The 20,769-nt window shown below is 39.5% G+C and overlaps 2 protein-coding genes across 3 annotated transcripts; one reads left to right on the forward strand and one right to left on the reverse strand.

Annotated features, from left to right (window-relative positions):
* Positions 1-95: 95 nt before the first annotated feature.
* On the forward strand, positions 96-5,903 carry LOC133995254 (tripartite motif-containing protein 16-like). Of its 2 annotated transcripts, none has more exons than XR_009927144.1 (2): positions 96-2,223; positions 5,630-5,903. XR_009927144.1 is itself a non-coding variant. In XM_062434591.1 (2 exons), the coding sequence occupies exons 1-2, from the start codon at positions 263-265 to the stop codon at positions 2,054-2,056; spliced, it is 1,713 nt and encodes a 570-aa protein (XP_062290575.1). In that variant the 5' UTR covers positions 96-262; the 3' UTR covers positions 2,057-2,301. The 2 variants fall into 2 exon arrangements, 1 of the variants encoding a protein (XP_062290575.1); XM_062434591.1 differs by lacking the exon at positions 5,630-5,903 and having other exon boundaries at positions 96-1,794; positions 1,876-2,301.
* A 1,683-nt stretch (positions 5,904-7,586) lies between these two features.
* Positions 7,587-20,150, reverse strand: dbnla (drebrin-like a). Its single transcript, XM_062434192.1, has 15 exons — positions 20,068-20,150; positions 19,532-19,587; positions 19,327-19,439; positions 18,105-18,179; positions 17,176-17,319; positions 17,011-17,088; positions 14,432-14,583; positions 14,286-14,340; positions 13,785-13,850; positions 13,583-13,691; positions 13,263-13,499; positions 11,518-11,586; positions 11,331-11,425; positions 9,178-9,241; positions 7,587-7,723 (listed from the first exon to the last, which is right to left on the reverse strand). Exons 1-15 carry the CDS (start codon positions 20,148-20,150, stop codon positions 7,587-7,589), a joined length of 1,533 nt encoding a protein of 510 aa, XP_062290176.1.
* Positions 20,151-20,769: the final 619 nt, after the last annotated feature.

The following is a 20,769-nucleotide window of genomic DNA, read 5'->3' on the forward strand; positions in this document are numbered from 1 at the left end:
AGATCCCAACAACACTTTGGCACAAGAAAGCAGAGGTGAGCAGTGTTTTAAGATGACAAATGAGCTCCATTGTAGATAAAAACAGAGTGAAACACAGAGTATCTCTTTAAAAGTGCTCCTCCTCCTGGAGTGACTCATTGAAAGCCCCTCCCTCTTCTTCCTGCTCTCATACACAACAAGCTCCACTCTGTGCTCGTACTCTATTTCCTTGTTCCCTCCCTGTCAGATCTACAGTTTTGAAGATGTGTGTAACCAACATGTAATGCAGTACAAGAGCTGTCAGGCTGCATTTAGTATAGAATCACATGTTGTTCAGATCAGATCTCAAACTTGTTCAGCTTCTCAGGAAGTAAAACTCAGACAGTCGTTGCCTCTGAGAGCTGAAATGGCACAGAAAGGAGATCAGCTGGACCGAAAAACAATCAGCTGTTCGATCTGTCTGGATCTACTGAAGGATCCGGTGACTATTCCCTGTGGACACAGCTACTGTATGAGCTGTATTAAAACACACTGGTATGGAGAGGATCAGAGGAAGATCTACAGCTGCCCTCAGTGCAGAAAGACCTTCACAACAAAGCCTGTGCTGGTGAAAAACACCATGTTAGCAGATTTAGTGGAGCAGCTGAAGAAGACTGGACTCCAAGCTGCTCCTGCTGATCACTGCTATGCTGGACCTGAAGATGTGGCCTGTGATGTCTGCACTGGGAGGAAGCTGAGAGCCTTCAAGTCCTGTCTGACCTGTCCTGCCTCTTACTGTGAGAATCACCTCCAGCCTCATTATGATGCAGTGCCATTAAAGAAACACAAGCTGGTCGACCCCACAAAGAAGCTCCAGGAGAACATCTGCTCTCTTCATGATGAGGTGATGAAGATATTCTGCCGTTCTGATCAGCAGAGTATCTGTTATCTCTGCTCTGTGGAGGATCATAAAGGCCACGACACAGTCTCAGCTGCAGCAGAAAGGACTGAGAGGCAGAGAGAGCTCGAGGTGAGTCGACTAAAAATCCAGCAGAGAATCCAGGACAGAGAGAAAGATGTAAAGTTGCTTCAACAGGAAGTGGAGGCCGTCAGTCGCTCTGCTGATAAAACAGTGGAGGACAGTGAGAAGATCTTCACTGAGCTGATCCGTCTCCTCCAGAAAAGAAGCTCTGATGTGAAGCAGCAGATCAGATCCCAGCAGGAAACTGAAGTGAGTCGAGTTGAAGAGCTTCAGGAGAAACTGCAGCAGGAGATCACTGAGCTGAAGAGGAAAGACACTGAACTGAAGCAGCTCTCACACACAGAGGATCACATCCAGTTTCTACACAACTACCCCTCAGTGTCACAACTCAGTGAGCCTACAGATTCATCCAGCATCAATATCCATCCTCTGAGATACTTTGAGGATGTGACAGCAGCTGTGTCAGAGCTCAGAGATAAACTACAGGACATCCTGAGGGGGGAATGGACAAATATCTCAGTGACAGAGCCTGAAATTGATGTTTTACCATCAGAACCACAACCCAAGACCAGAGCTGAGTTCTTAAATTATTCATGTGAAATCACTCTGGATCCAAACACAGCATACACACATCTGTTATTATCTGAGGGGAACAGAAAAGTAGAAGCAATAAATCAAAAACAGTCTTATACTAGTCACCCAGACAGATTCACTGATTATTGGCAAGTCCTGAGTAGAGAGAGTCTGACTGGACGTTGTTACTGGGAGGTGGAGCGGAAAGGGAGAGAAGTTCGTATTGCAGTCGCATACAAGAACATCAGCAGAGCAGGATGGTCAGATGAATGTGTTTTTGGACATAATGACAAATCTTGGGCTTTGTATTGTTACAGTATCAGTTATAATTTTTGGTTCAACAACATTAAAACTCGTGTCTCAGGTCCTCATTCCTCCAGAGTCGGAGTGTACCTGGATCACAGAGCAGGTATTCTGTCCTTCTACAGCGTCTCTGAAACCATGACTCTCCTCCACAGAGTCCAGACCACATTCACTCAGCCTCTCTATGCTGGACTTTATCTTTTTTCTGGAGTCATAGCTGAGTTGTGTAAACTGAAATAGACAGAAGTCATTTCAGACTTCATGTATCAGAATCTGTGTTGTAATTCTTCATGTTTTTGTCTCCATGTTTCTGAACTGCACAGAGATCATCTGTCATGCTAATAGGGACTGTCAACACTTTTTTCTACTTTATATATGTGTTGTTGATATAATCAGTTTCTTTAAATGTGACTCTTTCCTGTGTGTTTGTATCCATGGAAGCTCTCACTGCTCATGACCATGTTTTTAACCGTCACTGACATTTCTTCAGATAAAAAATGTGAACTTCTCTTTGTTCTAAATGTTATTTTCGTGTTTGTGTCTGTTGTTTCTTAAACAGAGGAAACAGCTGAAAATCAATCATTATACATATGCTGTTGTTGCTACTTTCTTAATTCATAAAAAATGTACAATCAAACTGTATTCATCATGATAATAATCAACCACGAGATCATTAATGATGTTCTCGTACTTAGCTGACAATCTGGGTTAAACTAACTGATTGCACTTTTTACTTTCATACTTCACATCAAAATTTTCAGTAGAAAGCAAATGTACACTTACATCTGCTGTCTGATAGTCCAACACAGAGGAAACATTTTTAATATCAAAGTCTTTTTTACCAAATAAGTTGATTTAATTGTTTGTCTTCACTTACAAATGGAGGAAAAATGATGTTTGTTGTTGAAAATAATCCCTTAAAGACATAGTTTCATCCATCGCTTACAGTATATTCTTACATTAATTGTAGAAATTTGAAGAAAATATGGCCCATGATTGAATGTAAATGTTGTCCCCTGAACCACACACACACACACACACACACACACACACACACACACACACACACACACACACACACACACACACAAAAACACTCTTCTTTGACTAATAATTTGTGTCTGATCAACTTTTTTCCCTCCGAAAAAGTCAAATTATTTTATAAATCCTTACAGTTAAATCTCGTCCTTCTCCCTCATCAAAAATCCAGAGTCTGGGGGAGGGAGTATATATGCTCAAAATACAGAAATGGATATTAATGTTTAGTTTTTAATCTCAAATATTGTTTTAGCATCTTTCAGTAATGTTTCCCAGAATCCACACTGATGACACAACAACACAAAGTCCAGCTGGTGATTTTCAGCCCAGATGTGATGCAACAGCTCCACCTTCAGGTTAACATCAGGTGATCCTTCTCCCTCATCAAAAATCCAGAGTCTGTGAGTCTGTGGGCGGGAGTATATATGCTCAAAATACCGAAATGGATATTAATGTTTCGTTTTTAATCTCAAATATTGTTTTAGCATCTTTCAGTAATGTTTACCAGAATCCACACTGATGACACAACAACACAAAGTCCAGTTGGTGATTTTCAGCCCAGATGTGATGCAACAGCTCCACCTTCAAGTTAACATCAGGTGACACGTCCTCTGTTCAGGATGACCCATTTACTGATGAAAACCAGAGTTCAGGTTCCAGTTGAAAATCTTCTGATTATTGGAATGTAGATTAATTGATTAGTTGATAAGCAGTAAATTACTCGTCAAAAACAGCTGCTGTTTGCTGCTTTTCTCTGATTGACATTCTTGTAAAGCAAATACTTTTGAATTTTGGGCTGTTGGTGTAAACAACATGCAATGCAGTACAAGAGCTGCCAGGCTGCATTTCCTGCTGAATCACATGTTGTTCAGATCTAACCTCAAACTTGTTTTACTTTAAGGAAGTGAAACTCAGTCGTTGGCACTGAGAGCTGAAATGGCGCAGAAAGCAGATCTGCTGTACCGAGAATCCTTTTGTTGTTCGATCTGTCTGGATCTACTGAAGGATCCGGTGACTATTCCCTGTGGACACAGCTACTGTATGAGCTGTATTAAAACACACTGGGATGGAGAGAGGAGGAAGATCTACAGCTGCCCTCAGTGCAGAGAGGCCTTCAAACTGAGGCCTGTCCTGATGAAAAACACCATGTTAGCAGTTTTAGTGGAGCAGCTCAGGAAGACTTCACTCAAAGCTGCTGGTCACTGCTATGCTGGACCTGAAGATGTGGCCTGTGATGTCTGCACTGGGAGGAAGCTGAAAGCCTTCAAGTCCTGTCTGACTTGTTCGGCCTCTTACTGTGAGAAACATCTTCAGCCTCATTATGATGCAGCTCCATTAAAGAAACACAAGCTGGTCGAGCCCTTGAAGAAGCTCCAGGAGAACATCTGCTCTCTTCATGATGAGGTGATGAAGATATTCTGCCGCACTGATCAGCAGAGTATCTGTTATCTCTGCTCTGTGGAGGGACATAAAGGCCATAACACAGTCTCAGCTGCAGCAGAAAGGACTGAGAGGCAGAGAGAGCTCGAGGTGAGTCGACTAAACATCCAGCAGAGAATCCAGGACAGAGAAAAGGATGTGAAGCTGCTTCAACAGGAGGTGGAGGCCGTCAGTCGCTCTGCTGATAAAACAGTGGAGGACAGTGAGAAGATCTTCACTCAGCTGATCCGTCTCCTCCAGAAAAGAAGCTCTGATGTGAAGCAGCAGATCAGATCCCAGCAGGAAACTGAAGTGAGTGGAGTCAAAGATCTTCAGGAGAAGCTGCAGCTGGAGATCACTGAGCTGAAGAGGAAAGACACTGAACTGAAGCAGCTCTCACACACAGAGGATCACAACCAGTTTCTACACAACTACCCCTCAGTGTCACAACTCAGTGAACCTACAGATTCATCCAGCATCAATATCCTTCCTCTGAGATACTTTGAGGATGTGACAGCAGCTGTGTCAGAGCTCAGAGATAAACTACAGGACATCCTGAGGGATGAATGGACAAACATCTCAGTGACAGAGACTGAAGTGGACGTTTTACTACCAGGAGCAGAACCCAAGACCAGAGCTGAGTTCTTAAAATATTCATGTAAAATCTTGCTGGATCCAAACACAGCAAACACATGGCTGTTATTATCTGAGGGAAACAGAAAAGTAGAATTTATGAGACAACAACAGTCTTGTTCTCGTCACCCAGACAGATTCACTGTATGGTCTCAGGTGCTGAGTAGAGAGAGACTTACTGGACGTTGTTACTGGGAGGTGGAGTGGAGAGGAGGAGGAGTTCGTGTAGCAGGTGCGTACAAGAACATCAGCAGAGCAGGACGGTCAATTGAATCTCTTTTTGGACGTAATGACAAGTCTTGGGCTTTAGATAGTGACACTAACAGTTATAATTTTTGGTTCAACAACATTAAAACTCCCATCTCAGGTCCTCATTCCTCCAGAGTAGGAGTGTACCTGGATCACAGAGCAGGTATTCTGTCCTTCTACAGCGTCTCTGAAACCATGACTCTTCTCCACAGAGTCCAGACCACATTCACTCAGCCTCTCTATGCTGGAGTTCGGCTTTATTTTCCTGGAGCCAAAGCTGAGTTGTGTAAACTCAAATAGATAGAAGTAATTTCAGACTTCATGTGTCAGATTCGGTGTTTTCAATTCTTGATTTTTGTCTCCATGTTTCTGAGAGATCGTTGCTGTTTCTGAACTGCACAGAGATCATTTGTCATGCTAATAGTGATTGTCAACACTTTTTGTACTTTATATATGTGTTGTTGATGTTATCAGTTTCTTTAAATGTGACTCTTTCCTGTGTGTTTTTATCCATGGAGGCTCTCACTGCTCATGACGATGTTTTTAACATTCACTGACATTTCTTCAGATGAAAATGTGAACTTCTCTTTGTTCTAAATGTTAGTTTCATGTTTGTATTGATGTATTTGTGTGCTGTTGTTTCTTGAACAGCGAAAAGAGCAGGACTTCCTTCATCATAGATATTTAGTTTTACCACTTTGTAAATTGATAAATAAGTGTTCAAACTGTAATTATCATGATAATAATCAACCAGCAGATCATTAATGATGTTCTTGTACATAGCTGACATTCTGGGTTAAACTAACTGATTGTGTGAATGAAGTAAATATGTACATGAAACCATTGAACAAGAGTTATTAAACAGATTCTACTCATTAAAACTCTTTAATCTATGAGTCTCAGAGAGGTGATATATTTGCCAAAATACATTATTGTATGTTATTGTTTAGTTTTTTAATCTCTGATATTGTTTTAGCATCTTTCAGTGATGTTTGCTAGAATCAATGGCTGTTATTATCTGAGGGGAACAGAAAAGTAGAAGTAATGACTCAAAAACAGTTTTATTCTAGTCACAAAGACCGATTCACTGAGTATCCTCAGGTGCTGAGTAAAGAGAGTCTGACTGGACGTTGTTACTGGGAGGTGGAGTGGAAAGGAGGAGGAGTTTTTGTAGCAGTCGCATATAAGAATATCAGCAGAGCAGGAGACTCAAGTCAGTGTTTCTTTGGCCATAATAGCAAATCCTGGGCTTTATGTTGTGACACTAAAAGATTTGATTTTTGGTTCGACAAATTCTTAACTCCCATCTCAGGTCCTGGTTCCTCCAGAGTCGGAGTGTACCTGGATCACAGAGCAGGTATTCTGTCCTCCTACAGTGTCTCTGAAACCATGACTCTCCTCCACAGAGTCCAGACCACATTCACTCAGCCTCTCTATGCTGGAGTTTGTCTTAAAGATGATGGAGACACAGCTGAGTTGTGTAAACTCAAATAGACTGAAGTCATTTCAGTTTTCATGTATCAGAATCTGTGTTGTAATTCTTCATGTTTTTGTCTCCATGTTTATTAGCTGCACGGAGATAATCTGTTACACTAACAGTGATTGTCAACACTTGTTTTTACTATATATGTGTTGTTGATATGATCAGTTTCTTTAAATATAACTCTTTCCTGTGTGGTTGTATCCATGGAGGCTGTCACTGCTCATGATGATGTTTTAAACCTTCACTGACATTTCTTCAGATGAAAATGTGAACTTCTCTTTGTTCTAAATGTTAGTTTCATGTTTGTATTGATGTATTTGTGTGCTGTTGTTTCTTAAACAGAGAAAACAACAGTTTTCTACATCATAGATATTTTGTTGTCATCACTTTGTAAATCCATAAAGAAATGTATGTGTTGTTGATATAATCAGTTTCTTTATATTTGATTTTTTCCTTGGTGTTTTTATTCCATGGACGCTCTCACTGCTCATGATGATTTTCGCTTTGTAATTATGGAGTTACAGCTGAGTTGTATAAACTCAAATAGACAGAAGTTATTTCAGACTTCATGTGTCAGATTCTGTGTTGTAATTCTTCATGTTTTTGTTTCCATGTTCACTCTCTCATTACCTATAATGTCCATGTGTGTAGGAACCCAAATGAGTGTATTCACAGTGCAGGTTTGTGTCACACAGTTTTAATGTTTCTTTTGTTTTTTCTTTTGATTATCTTTATTTTATGTAAAAATTAATGAAAAATGAAATAAAGTTACAACTTAATGTTTTTATTATTACACTGTATTTAATGATGGGTGATATTGAGACGGGTTTGATTTTTACCATTAGTCTTTTAGATTTTTAAAGAAGCAAACATTAAATATTAAAGACAAAACAAACAAGCTGATGAAGATGAAAAGAAGTCATCTTCATCCATTTCCTGTGATGCAAACTAGATAAGCTCCACGTAATTGGCAGGAAACATGCCGTAGTGTCCGTCAGGCCCGTAACCTCTCCACCAGCCCTCATCCACCATGTCTATCTGTGTGATGATGTCATCGGGGTCAAAGGTAATCTCGGTGTCATCAGCTGTGGAGGACAGGTGGTTAAAGACCAGTTAATTGGGGTACGTCTCCAGGAAATTACTGCAAGTCCAAAAGTGTCCTAGGTGTGTCTGAGTGTGTGTGGTTTGTCATTGGCTACTTTTGGGGACACATTTTATAATTAAGATCAGTTAATTGAGGACTGCTTGTCCCAATAATAATAATAATAGGAGATTTATATAATGCCTTTCACAAACCCAAGGACGCTTTACAATGGATGAGACAACAAACAAATCAACAAAACAAACAAAAACAACAAATAAACAAAACCAAAAAAAAAAATCAAGACTGAGCAGAAAAAGAGAAGTGTTCATTGAAGAGAAAGGTTTTTAACTGGGACTTGAAAATGGAGACAGAGGGGCAGTCACGGAGCATAGACTGTATATAAGAAATGGACGTAACATCTGTGACGTCACCCATTGGTTTGTGGACTGCTGCTCGGAAGCCAATAGTTTCGGATCTGAGCAGCGCCATCTTGAAAATTTCAGGTGCATGCCGGGAAAAATAAAAACACGGATTCTACTTATATTGGCATCAGGAGGGGCATGAGGCGCCCTCCTGAACCTGTGAAGCACTCAACCTGTCAATCACAACATAGCCACGACCTAATGTATACCCTGCTTTATCGTCAAATATAAAATCAGGGAGGCCAAAATTTCACAAATGAACATCATACTGCATTGAAGAAGGCTTCAAACTAGCGATTGAGACCATAAACACATTTTGAAAACGTTTACTGAGGTTAGAAATCAAGTGAGAAGTTGGTGAATTCTCCATTGACTTGTATAGAGACGGAAGTCCTTTTTACACCAAAACGGTCACCCCTGGTGGCCTTTTGATAGAATGCAGCTTTAAGTTACTTCCGCGTTGGCCTCATTTCAGAGGTCCGGAACTCCCAGCCTGATTCCCATACAGCCCACTTGGTCCGTTTAGACGGGGGGAAAAGTTTGTGGGGCTCGCCTTCTTCAGCCATCATACAGCCTGCAGAGCTACGTGATTGTAACAGCAGGTGTGCGGGGGGAGGGGGTGCTTTAAGCTGCAGCTGCACATGACCTGAGGGACCTCCACTTTCTCTCTGATGAGACGTCACATAAAAAAACCCCGCTCATACCGCAGGAACGGTATGACGGAAAATTTTAGTGGTTTTGAAACCGTGACTTTTTCATACCGTGGTATACCTTGAAACTGGTAACTGGCCCATGCCTAGTCCCAATTTATTTTATTTTAGGGTTACAGCAGATTAGGGTTGTAATCAATTAGGGTTAATTCTGGGTTGGGTTTAGGCATAGGGCAAGAATGAGGTTAAATTTAGGGATAGAACCAAGGCTGGGCTGAGAATACAATTTCGGATTATAACAAATTAGGGTTAATTCCGGGTAGGGTTAGAGTTAGACGTGTGTGTGTGTGTGTGTGTGTGTGTGTGTGTGTGTGTGTACATACAAGCCTGGTAGTCATACAGAGCTCTGGCACAGGTGCCGTGTCCACTGCTCTCTGTGTCTCCAGCCTGAAATTGTAAAGCAGATATTGAAAAATTTTACGTTTATTTTTGTCCATTTGAGCGCCTTGATCCTGCTTTCCTTTTGTGTTTTAAGAAATAGTCTGACAATTTTGGGGGAGAAAATTGTTCAGTATATGCAGAAAAACATTGTAATTAATGTAAGTTTCTGTTCCTGTTGTGTGAATATCAGCAGATAAACTAATTCTCCAAACTGCTGCAGATGAGCAAACACAACGAGATGACGTCATTAACAGAGTGTCAGTCAAAGCTCAAACGATGGAAAACATGATGGAAATATGACATTTCTGTTAGTTTGATGTATTGATGTGAGGAAGGTTACAATTAGGGTCACTCCTCCGACACCTAGTTGGCCGGCCGACCCGATTGCGTTCACCCCTCCCGGCTTGGTGAAATTCTTTGCCTTTTTTGTGTGTGAAACGATTTTTAAATTATTTGATTCGAACCTTTATTTAATTCGATGCATGTTTTTGAGTGATACAAATACATGGAAAACAAATTATTATTCAACAATTAATTTTTTTGTGCAAAAATAACAAATCTTTTTAACAGAAATCTGTCCTGCTTAACTTAACTGAATAAAATAAATCTCTTTTTTTAACAGAAATCTGTCCTGCTTAACTGAAAACAGTATAAAATAACAAAAACCATAGAAAGCAGAAAATTCCTGTAATAGTGCACATTTAGTGCAATAAGAAAAATGCAAACAGAAAGTCTGTGGAAAAGTTGTAAACATAAACACTTTGTGCCTCAAAATCTTGTCTTCCGGTATCTTCTTGCAAGCAACAGTACCTCGACCAATGAGAAGAGCCGGATTCTGCATTGTCATTCTAGTGTGTGAGTGTGCTGTCAGCTCATTGGCTGGCAATAAACATACCGTAAATGTTCATATTAAACGCCCTGTCATTTATTGATTCCATTGATTTTACAGACTATTTTGATTCTCACGGAAATACGGGACAAAGTGCGTCCCATTTCAGCTCAATACGGGACGCGTCATTTTGTTTCTAAATACGGGACGATTCCGTTTTTCAAGGGACGGTTGGCAACCCTAGTTCCAATCAGTGTTGCCAACTTGGCGACTTTCTCGCTAAATCTGGCGACTTTCCAAACCCTCTTAGCGACTTTTTTCCTCAAAAGTGACTAGCGACAAATCTAGCGACTTTTTCTGGTGTTATTGGAGACTTTTCTGGTGTTTTTGAGATTGAAGTGAAAGGACGTATAGCTCTGCAGTTACTGTCCTCAACGAGCTGCGGGTGCTGCCGTGAGCTCCTCCCCCGTGCCAAAGCACGCACAGGCAGTTAGGTTCACAGTAGCCTCGCTCAGCAGACCAAGCTGCAGTCACAGCAGAGAGGAGACCCACACCACTCCGCATCCAGACTGCAAATAAATTGCGCAATTCCACCCCGCATAACAGTATTTTGATTAAATGTAATATTCTGACATTTAACAATACAGAAAAAAATTGATTTAAATTTAAAAAATCAAACCAATAATCAACATAAGAATATTAATTTGTATTTCTAAGCATATTTAGGTTTTTTTGATGTTATTCCTCTCTCCTACAGCGTCCATTATAATTACACGCAAATCGAAGATTATGCAAATTAGGTGATGACGTCATTTAGCGACTTTTAGGACAGCCAATAGCTACTTTCCTTACTGAGGAGTTGGCAACACTGGTTCCAATCTCCTCATCATCACTCCACACTGATCTGATGCAAAAATAAAAGGATTGTTAAAAGCCTGAAATCTTAATGTTTTGCTCTTTGGAGGGTTAAAAAAACACAGTCAATGCCTTGTGGAGAACAAAAGAGGAATAGGAAGACATTTCTGTATTGTATTGTAAGGTTTTGTAGTCAGAATATGATGTAAAATGATAACATATGCCAATAATTATGATATTTTTGGCCACGATAATGATAAAATGATATTTTCATATTGGCATATTCCTTTTCTTGGCGCTCTGTAGCACAAGTCTGATGATGTTGACAGATGACAAGGTCTAAATAAACTGAGCTGTAGCTGCTACTGTATAATATAAATATAAATATATCATAATATAAATCGGACTAACTGCTGGAGTTTCCTGGTAAACATTTTCATACAGATCCTCCTCTGTCACAGCTGATTGCGGAGCTTCATACAGATTTTCTTGAGCTGCTGCTTCATCTGTAGATCAAATGAAAGACGAATATTCATATCAAATAAAAATAGTAAATATCAGTTTGTGGTGTTCTGTGTGTTCGAGGCGTTCGTCATACCTGTTGTAGCTTCATCTGCATCATCATCAAACTCATCGGACCACTCGTCGTCTTCTGTGTAAACAGCATCTGAGTGTTTGAAGGCAGAAAGAGACTCGTTATGATACTGATTCTACATTTATGAAGTTTAAGCAGTTTCAGTTTTTGTTAACATTTTCAGGAAGGTGATAATTCTAATATGTTTATTACTGAGGTCATAGTGGGTGATGGTGGCGTACTACGGTGCATTATATTGAATGGTGTTCCTAATATTTTGTCCACTGCATTAACATACATGAGGGGTGAAAATATCAGGAGCACCAGTCAATATAATGCACCATCATTTGTTTTAATAGTTTTTGAACAACAACAGAGGAATAAGATATATCAGACTTTGATACACACACAATACTTATTAGTAGATTAGTTCATTGTTGGTTTGATTTGTTGACATTAAGGCAAATATAGGCCTACATAATTACCGAATTTACCGGACAAGAAGTTAAATTTAATCTCTATGTCGTCACAAACTTGGTTCCACTTGTTTTTACTCAGTTATAGAGTAAATCCCAGACTGCGATCAAACTGATCAATTTCTGAATAAACTAACCCTAACCCTATAATCCAGAAGGAATGGAAACTCATGATTGACCCCCAATCTACTACCTATTGTGAAGCAGAAACCGACAATTAAAAAAATATCCGAACCACAGTGACTCTAAGGGCGTACTCACACTAGGCAATCGTACTGTGCCCAAGCATGTTTGCCGCCTAAAATCCGGATTATTTGGCTAGTGTGAGTGCAAGTGTACCGTGCTTGAGTACGGTACACTTCCCTGGCACGGTACGTTTGGTAGAGGTGTGCTTAAGCACGGTACACTTGGTCACGCATACGCACTAGGGATTCATATTTTTCCCGAAAATTGAGACATTTTAAATCCCAGAAAAAGAAGCCAATTTTCCAGGGAATCCTGGGAAATCGACGATTTTTAAAAGGCAACACTAGCTGAGCCCTGGTCATTTCAAGCAACACTAGATGCAACGCAGAGACATTATGCATATATGGGTTCCCAATCCGACCATTTATTATGTATTATTTTATCATTATTAAGGCAAAAGAACTCAATTTATGTCAATATTATAATGAATAGGCTTAATATTAGTTTGCATCCAGCATGCTGCGTGGACTTCATTACATCTGCTGCACGGCTGCTACCACAATTATGAAATGCTAAGTTTATTGTCTGTGAATCTGTGACCCTCATCAAAGTAATATTTTACAAATCTAGATCTAGAAGATGAGGGAACGTCAATCGGACCAATTTTGATTCGTTTGCAGGTGTGAACGCGGACCACACCGCAGTCTGTATGCTACATAGTAATAATTTTACTGCCTGGTGCGGACCTAATAATTGAACTAGTGGTGTGAAAGCGCCCTAAAAAACCCTCAGCTTCGGAGCGACCTGCCTGAGGAAACAAGGCTCATGTGGAATAGGTAACTTCTTTTAAATCACTGTTATTTGTTTGTTGTTATTATAGTTTTCATCTTTTCCTTCTTGTGTTTCATTTACTTCTACTTTCACCTTGTTACTGCTCTTGTAAGCACTCTGTAAACTTTTAAAAGGAGCTGTGCATAGACCCCCTTATTTATGAACAAAATCTTCCCAAACACAGCAAAAGAAAAAAACACAACACTACTCGACAACTAGAGGAGTTAATGATGTGAATGAACCCGAACAGGCTGCAGTGTTTCCTGTGAGTCTGACCTGCAGCTTGAACAGGTGAGGCTGCTGTCTCTGGTTGAGTAGGTGAGACGGCTGCAGCAGGAGAGTGAGACAGCACAGGTGAGACGGGTGGCACAGGTGAGTGAGACAGCACAGGTGAGACGGGTCGGACAGGTGAGACGGCGGTCACAGCAGGAGCGGAGGAGGCTGGATACTGAGGCTGTAGGGGGGTTTCTCCCTCAGAGGATTTGTGAGATAAAAATGGACTTTGAAGCTTCCCTGAAAGACAGAAAGACAACGTCAGTATAATCAGTTCATGTGTCATCATGAGTTTCTTCCTGTTGTTTATTCCTGTCATTTACCGGGTCTGGACGGAGCAGCAGACTGTCTTTCCACCTCACAGTTTTGCTCTTGCTGTTTGAAGACGTCTCTGGGATTGAACGATCTCTGAGATATCAGCGATTTGGCCTCCTGAGTTTCATTCAAAAAAGGCAGAAACATGTTAATATAAGAACTTAAAGTAATGATAAAACTCTTGGTTTCAGTGTCGTTGTTCATGCTCACGTTTGCTTTCTGCACAGACGCAGCAGTGTTGATTCCACTCTTCTTGTTTTCTTTTTCGTGGTGATCCTGAAAAACATAAATGATTTTATTTAATGAATTTTATAGCAAATTATCTTTTTCTAATCTCTTATTTGTTAACATATTTCATCCATTTGTATACATATATATTTGCTGGTTCAAGCTTCTCAAATATGAAGATGTATTGTTTTTATTTCACTTATGACTGTTTATTAAATATCTGAACATTTTAGATGTAAGACAATTAACGTAAAGACAACACTGCGGACTCATAGATTAAATGATTGATTGACTTTACGAGTAGATAATCAGCATATTTATTGATATTGAAACGTTTTTTGACAATGTTTTGTTATAAAGAGATAGATTTGCTGATGTACACAAATAGGAATTGTTGGTTTGACTCTGGACATGAGATCTGTCGTCAATAAGAAGAAATGACGAGATTCATTCTGTAAGAAAAGTGTTTGTTCGGTTACTCACCTGTCGCTGCTGCTCTCTCTCTCTTTCTTTTTGTTCTTGTTGCTTCTGATAAACCCTGAAACACAAACAGATAACAGTGGCTTTGATTGTTAGGTTGTGTGTGTGTGTGTGTCTGTGTGTGTGTGTGTGTGTGTTGTTTGACTCACTTGTCCTGTTCGATATGCTGAGCTCTCTCCTTTGCTCTCTTCTCTCTCTCCTTCGCCTCCTTCTCGTCCGTCTCTCTCCTCTCCTTCTCCAGCTTTTGTCTCTCCAGCTCCGCTTGCTTGCTCTCTTCCCGTCTACGCACTTCCTCGTCTCTCTGAGGACGACACACGTGTTATTTTACAGTAAAGTAAGCTGAATACTCTGGTTTCGTGGTGAGTGATGGAAAGTAATGAAGTACAGTTTGAGGTACTTGTACTTTACTGTAGTACAGTTTGAGGTACTTGTACTTTACTGTAGTATTTCCATGTGAGAGGGAAATATTGTACTTTCTACTCCACTACATTTATTTGAGAGCTTTAGTTACCCTTAGGATGAAGATTTGACACAATGGATAATATAACAAGCTTTTAAAATACAACACATTGTTAAAGATGAAACCAAAAAGCAGTGTGTAGTCGGCTCACATTTCAGATGTCTATGAGTTGTTAACAGCTCCACCAAATAGTGATTTTTCCCTCTAAACTTCTCACATGCTTTCATTTCAATAAATGTTCAAATGATCCAATATTTCAGCAAAAATCAAAGATTAGAGAAAAAGTCCAAAAAGTGAAAACACATTTATGTATCAGAACTTAGTTTTTTCTTCTTTCCTCTCCCATTAATCATCTCACCACCCCTCACATTTATCTGCTGACCCTTTGGAGGGGCCCCACCCCTAGGTTGGGAACCACTGGACTAAACTAGCTACCTGTATATAAAGTAGTGTAAACTAGCTCCACCTCCAGCAGCTAAAACAGTAACATGCTGCTCTAACACTGATGCTTCACTATTAATAATCTAATGATGTCATATATAATAATATATCAGTCAGAGGAACCAAACCACTACTTTTACTGTAATACTGCATACTACATCACTCATAATACTGCACTACTTTTACCGTAATACTGCATACTACATCACTCATAATACTGCAGTACTTTTACTGTAATACTGCATACTACATCACTCATAATACTGCACTACTTTTACCGTAATACTGCATACTACATCACTCATAATACTGCACTACTTTTACTGTTGTAGGATCTTTCATGCAGGACTTGTAAGTATTTAGTGCCACGGGTGCGCAGCTCCGAGTCACTCCTCTGCAGAGGAATGCCTCGGGGCAAAGCTTTGAGAAAACCCAGACAATATATACATCAAAACGTGCGGATTGATCAGGAAAGAGGTGCTATGACTTTTGGTGTTGAAATTCCAATTTTTCCCAAAGTTATTCCCCAAAAAACGGGAATAATTCTCCATTGGAAATGAATGGGAATTTTTTTTTTTAAACCCACATAATTTCACCTTTTTTCAGAATCACCTAGCTCTCTCATACCTACACGTAGAAATGTGATTCAAACTTTAAAACGGAGGAAAACTTGTGCTCTCTCCAAAACTGTTTTTACATAACATGTAAACTTTTCAAACTATTAGCAGTCAAACGAGGAGTGGAAATCACTTTTTCTTCAAAGTTAGAGTGGAAGCGTCAGTTAGCTTGAGTGCGAGAACCAGTAAAAAATAACCTTAATTTTTATTTTTAACTCAAGCTCACGGCCAAACCGTAAAAAGGAGACAAATAATTTTTTGTCAAAATGTAGACATAGGTATTGGGATTCATAAAATGTGACACACAAAATTTAAACGGGGGGGCCGAGACCAGCAGCAACACCTGTCTCGCTCCCCATTGATCCTAATGTAATCGTCTTTTTTCCCCAAAAGAATCTCACTCTGTCTTCACACTGAGCTTACGCGCTCATTTTAAGGAATATCTGAATAAAATAAACACTGTCAGAATCTGCCGGCTTCTGTGTCTTGTTCGGGACCTTGTCAGAAGCCAAATTCTGGGGCATTTTAAAGAATTTTTTCCAAGCAGATTCTCAAATCACCATAGCAACCGTAGGGCCTTTGCTGCCCTTAGCAACCTGTTGCTTGGCAGAAACTGAGCTACTTTTTTGCGATTGGCTAATTCCTGTCTGTCTGTTTTGCCAGTTGACCGAGCTAATTCATTTGAATGGAGTAATTCATTCATGTTTACTGTGGACAAAATAAATAGTGTTATTGTATTATATTGTTTTGTTTTGTAGTTGTATGATTTGTGGTGTATGAAAAGATTCAACATTTATCAATAGAAGATGAACAAAATGTTTATAGTATAGAAAGTATAATAAAATGTACTCTTACTGATACGATGTACTTAATAATTTCACAACAGTGATGTTCCTGTCTGTGAAAAAATTAAGTAGACTTTACTTAATTAGTTTAAATAAATATTATTTATACTTAAATATGATTAACATTTACTTAATATTTTCACTTGATTACACTTGATACTGACTAGTAAGATGTACTTAATACTCAAAACCAGAATATGATCAGGGTGACTTTTGAACACTGGAAATAAATCATGTACTCTTCCCGGCAGCAGCCCTGTGGCACTCAAAACTTCCCTGGAATTTTTCTAGTTTACATTGCTGTCTTGGTACTACTGGTCACTTCAGTAGTATCTGAGTGTTTCTGCTGATTAGATTATTGATACCTGAGCTTGGACCCAAAAGTCGTCTTTGTTAGTTTGTTGAATCTCCTCCACAGCGTTGACTTTCCGATAGACAGAGCCCTGTGATATCAGCAGAGTAGAATCTGTGAGATTATAAACGAGGCTCAAATGTCCACATTTTAGTTTGTGGTGTGCAGCTCGTCTCACCACAGGTCCTCTGGGAGCATCTCTGTATTCTTGTGTTTGTTTGTGGTAGTTAAAGTTGGATCCGGACGCTTTGGCCACCTTCGACAGGATGGTCTCTGGCTCCACGTCGTCATCTCCCCGAGCATTTATAGTCACATGGGCTCCCTGCCAACACAAACATGTCAGTGATAATCAGCATTTTTTAGTGACATTTCACTTAAATAATAAACAGTAAATTGGTCAATGATGTGATGCAACCCAGTGTCCAATTGGTGTAACCAGTATTTTTTCATAGAAATCTGATTATATATAGGTGAATAAATGTGGAATAGATATAATACACTTTTGTAATGCAACACTATGTTTAGTTACAAATTTTACATAATTTGTCAAAACGTATTTAGAATGAATGGTTGTTTTTAGGATATTTTGCTCAATATTGACAACATTCTGTAAAAATGTAAATGTAGAAATGTAATGTTTTTAAATGAAGTCATTATTAGTATGAGTCCACTTAAATACACTGTAGGTGGATACAATATGTAATATTTATCATTCTTTTGTGGTTACACCATTTGACATTTTCAGGAGCATTCAGTCTTACTTTTGGTAAAAAAAATGGTGCAAATGTCATTTCAAATGATATAAAACCAACAAAAATACTTAATGTACATTTTTAACAAACCTGATGCTTTTATTTTTATTTTTGAATTGCTCATCTTGCCAACCCTTATTTTTCACTGACATAAATATAGATAAGTAACATGAATGTGTGAACCTCATTTTACAACAATCCATTAAATAGTTGTTGAGATTATTTCAGTCCTCCCTCGAGGCAGTGTACAACATTTCAACAGCTGTATCGTTAAAAAAAACAAAAAACATCTGCTGCTATAAAAGAAGAGGAAGATTTTACCATCAGTAGCAGAATACCACAAAGTCAGACTCACCCGCAGGAAGTTGGCCATTGAGCTCACATGATTGGCATATTTTCCTTTCTGAGAGTCCTTCACCCCTTCACCTGTCTGAGTACATACAGTATAGTCACACACACACACACACACACACACACACACACACACACACACACACACACACACATATTTATAAACCTTTTATCAGCAGTAGTGTTGCCAGACTGGGCAGTTTTCCTCCCAGTTGGACTCATTTTTATTAAATTGGGGAGTTGAAAATACTTTTGGGCAATTTGTGATGATTCAAATGACTTTTTGTACCATTTGTACAGTTTAAATGGGTGAAAAGTAAAGTTTTTGTCACAGCCCCAGCTGTGACCTCCTGAGTGTCCTTGTTTGGCACACCTGAAATCAATCTCAATCAACAGCTGCAGCATAAAGACCTGGTTCACCCTTCCATCCCCTGCCAGATAGTTCCGCTACTCACGTGGTAACACAACATTCTTGTGTCTGTTGCTTGGTGAAGATTATTGTTTTGTAACCACTCTCTCCTGTTCCCTCTATAGTTTTTGCCTTCCCTACCTGCTGGTGCCTCTGTCCCCTGGATCCCTCTCCCCGTGCACTGCCTTCCCATCGTGGACCTTACCTCACCAACCTTCCCTGGAACCCTAAGTGGGCTAAGCAGGCATGGGCATAAACAGGGTAAATTGTATGGGGCCCACATGTGAACCCATGTGGGCTCCATATGTTTGCCCATATGGGGTCTAAGTCCAGATAACAATGGACCCTAACCCATTTAGCCAGCCCACATGGGGTTCACATGTGGGCCCCATACAATTTACCCTGTTTATGCCCATGCCTGCTTAGCCCACTTACATCCCTTATGGGGCTCATACAGAAATGTTTTATTCTACCTCTGGTGTTTCCTCACTGCAGATTCATGAGAGTTATGATAGCGTTTCCTAGTTGTGTCATTACTATGTATGAAAGTGCTATACAAATAAAATTGGATGAATTGATTGATTGTTTGAGTATACTGATAAAACAGACCAGAGCTGAAAGGACCTACAATATAGAAACAGTATTAATACAGTGTATATAAGTTTTAGCTCCTACACGTTGTTCACTAAGACTTTATGTTGTGGAAAATAGAAAAAACTTGGCTATTTTAATGTGTTTTCCATCTGGCAGCACTGATAAGAGCTCCTGAAGGAATATCTGTATAATTGCTGTTTGTTGTGTGTGTTGTGTGTCTCACCCAGTTTATGAGGACGTATTTGGGCAGACCAGAATTGGGGTCCTGGACGCGACAGAAGGCGTACATCACCTTCCCGCTGCTCAGCTCCTCCACCATCTCCTCCAATCCGCCGTCTGCACACAAACAATCACATTATTTTAGACCTAATTTAAAAAGTCATTAATCTCTTTACTGTTTATTTTTTTTTAAACCTATCAGAATTTACCTCCTTTTTCTGCAAAACGGATATCATTACTGTTCCCTTCATAAGTAAACAGCACCCTGAAAACACACAAATGAAGAGTGTCATGATGTCAATACAGCAATGTAAAAATACTACATTACAAAAGTCCTGCAATAAAAATCCCCCAACAGTAAAAGTACTGCAGTATTATGAGTGGTGTAGTATGCAGTATTACAGTAAAAGTACTGCAGTATTATGAGATGTAGTATGCAGTATTACAGTAAAAGTACTGCAGTATTATGAGTGATGTAGTATGCAGTATTACAGTAAAAGTACTGCAGTATTATGAGCGATGTAGTATGCAGTATTACAGTAAAAGTACAAGTACCTCCAACTGTACTACAGTAAAGTACAAGTACCTCAAACTGTACTACAGTAACGTACAAGTACCTCAAACTGTACTTAAATACAGTACTTGAGTAAATGTAGTTACTTTCCACCACTGATGGGTGTGTTGATTGCAGATTACACTCAACAAGGAAGTGTCATTTGTAAAATCAACAACTTTTCTAACTCACCAGTTTGTGTTTGACTTGCCATCCACTACTTCTTTATAAGCAGCTATGAGTGCAGGACCGTTTTTACTCAGATTCACAGCCATTTTCTTCCAGGTGTCTTCATTCAAAGTCGGAACAGATAATCCCACACAAAGTCACAGCAGCAGCCTCAGGAGGAGAAACGAGAAAATCCAAATATATATACAGAGATATATATATTTTAAAAAGTGATCTTACGATCCTTGTCTCCACAGTATCAGAGCTGAACGACTGCAGCTCTGATTTATTGTGACTCCCAGAGAAGGTTTTGCTTCACTCTGATGTGTCAAAACCAGTTTTGTAGACCAGATTAAAAACCAGATGGACCACATTCTCAGAGAAGTACTCATCTCATTCATTCATCAGCAGCAGGAGAGTTAAGTATCTGAAAGAGAGAGTACACCTTATTCATTTTATCCCGGGGTGTGTTCTCCTGATCAGTGTCTCTGCTGCACTTTTATTTCCTTTGTAGCTTTTTGGCCAACTTATTACTGCAGTACAACTGTATTTCTAACCTATTACTTATCCTGGATTTAACATTTTAAGATCCCTTTAAAAACGAGTCCATTCATTTAATTGGCATTTTTATGGTCTAATGCTGTTTTCTTGTCTTAATGTTTTAATGAATCATGTAAAACACTTTAACATGCCTTCATCAGGGTCAACAGTGATCTCAGTGTCATC

This window comes from Scomber scombrus, chromosome 15, assembly GCF_963691925.1.
Source record: "Scomber scombrus chromosome 15, fScoSco1.1, whole genome shotgun sequence".
NCBI lineage: Eukaryota > Metazoa > Chordata > Actinopteri > Scombriformes > Scombridae > Scomber > Scomber scombrus.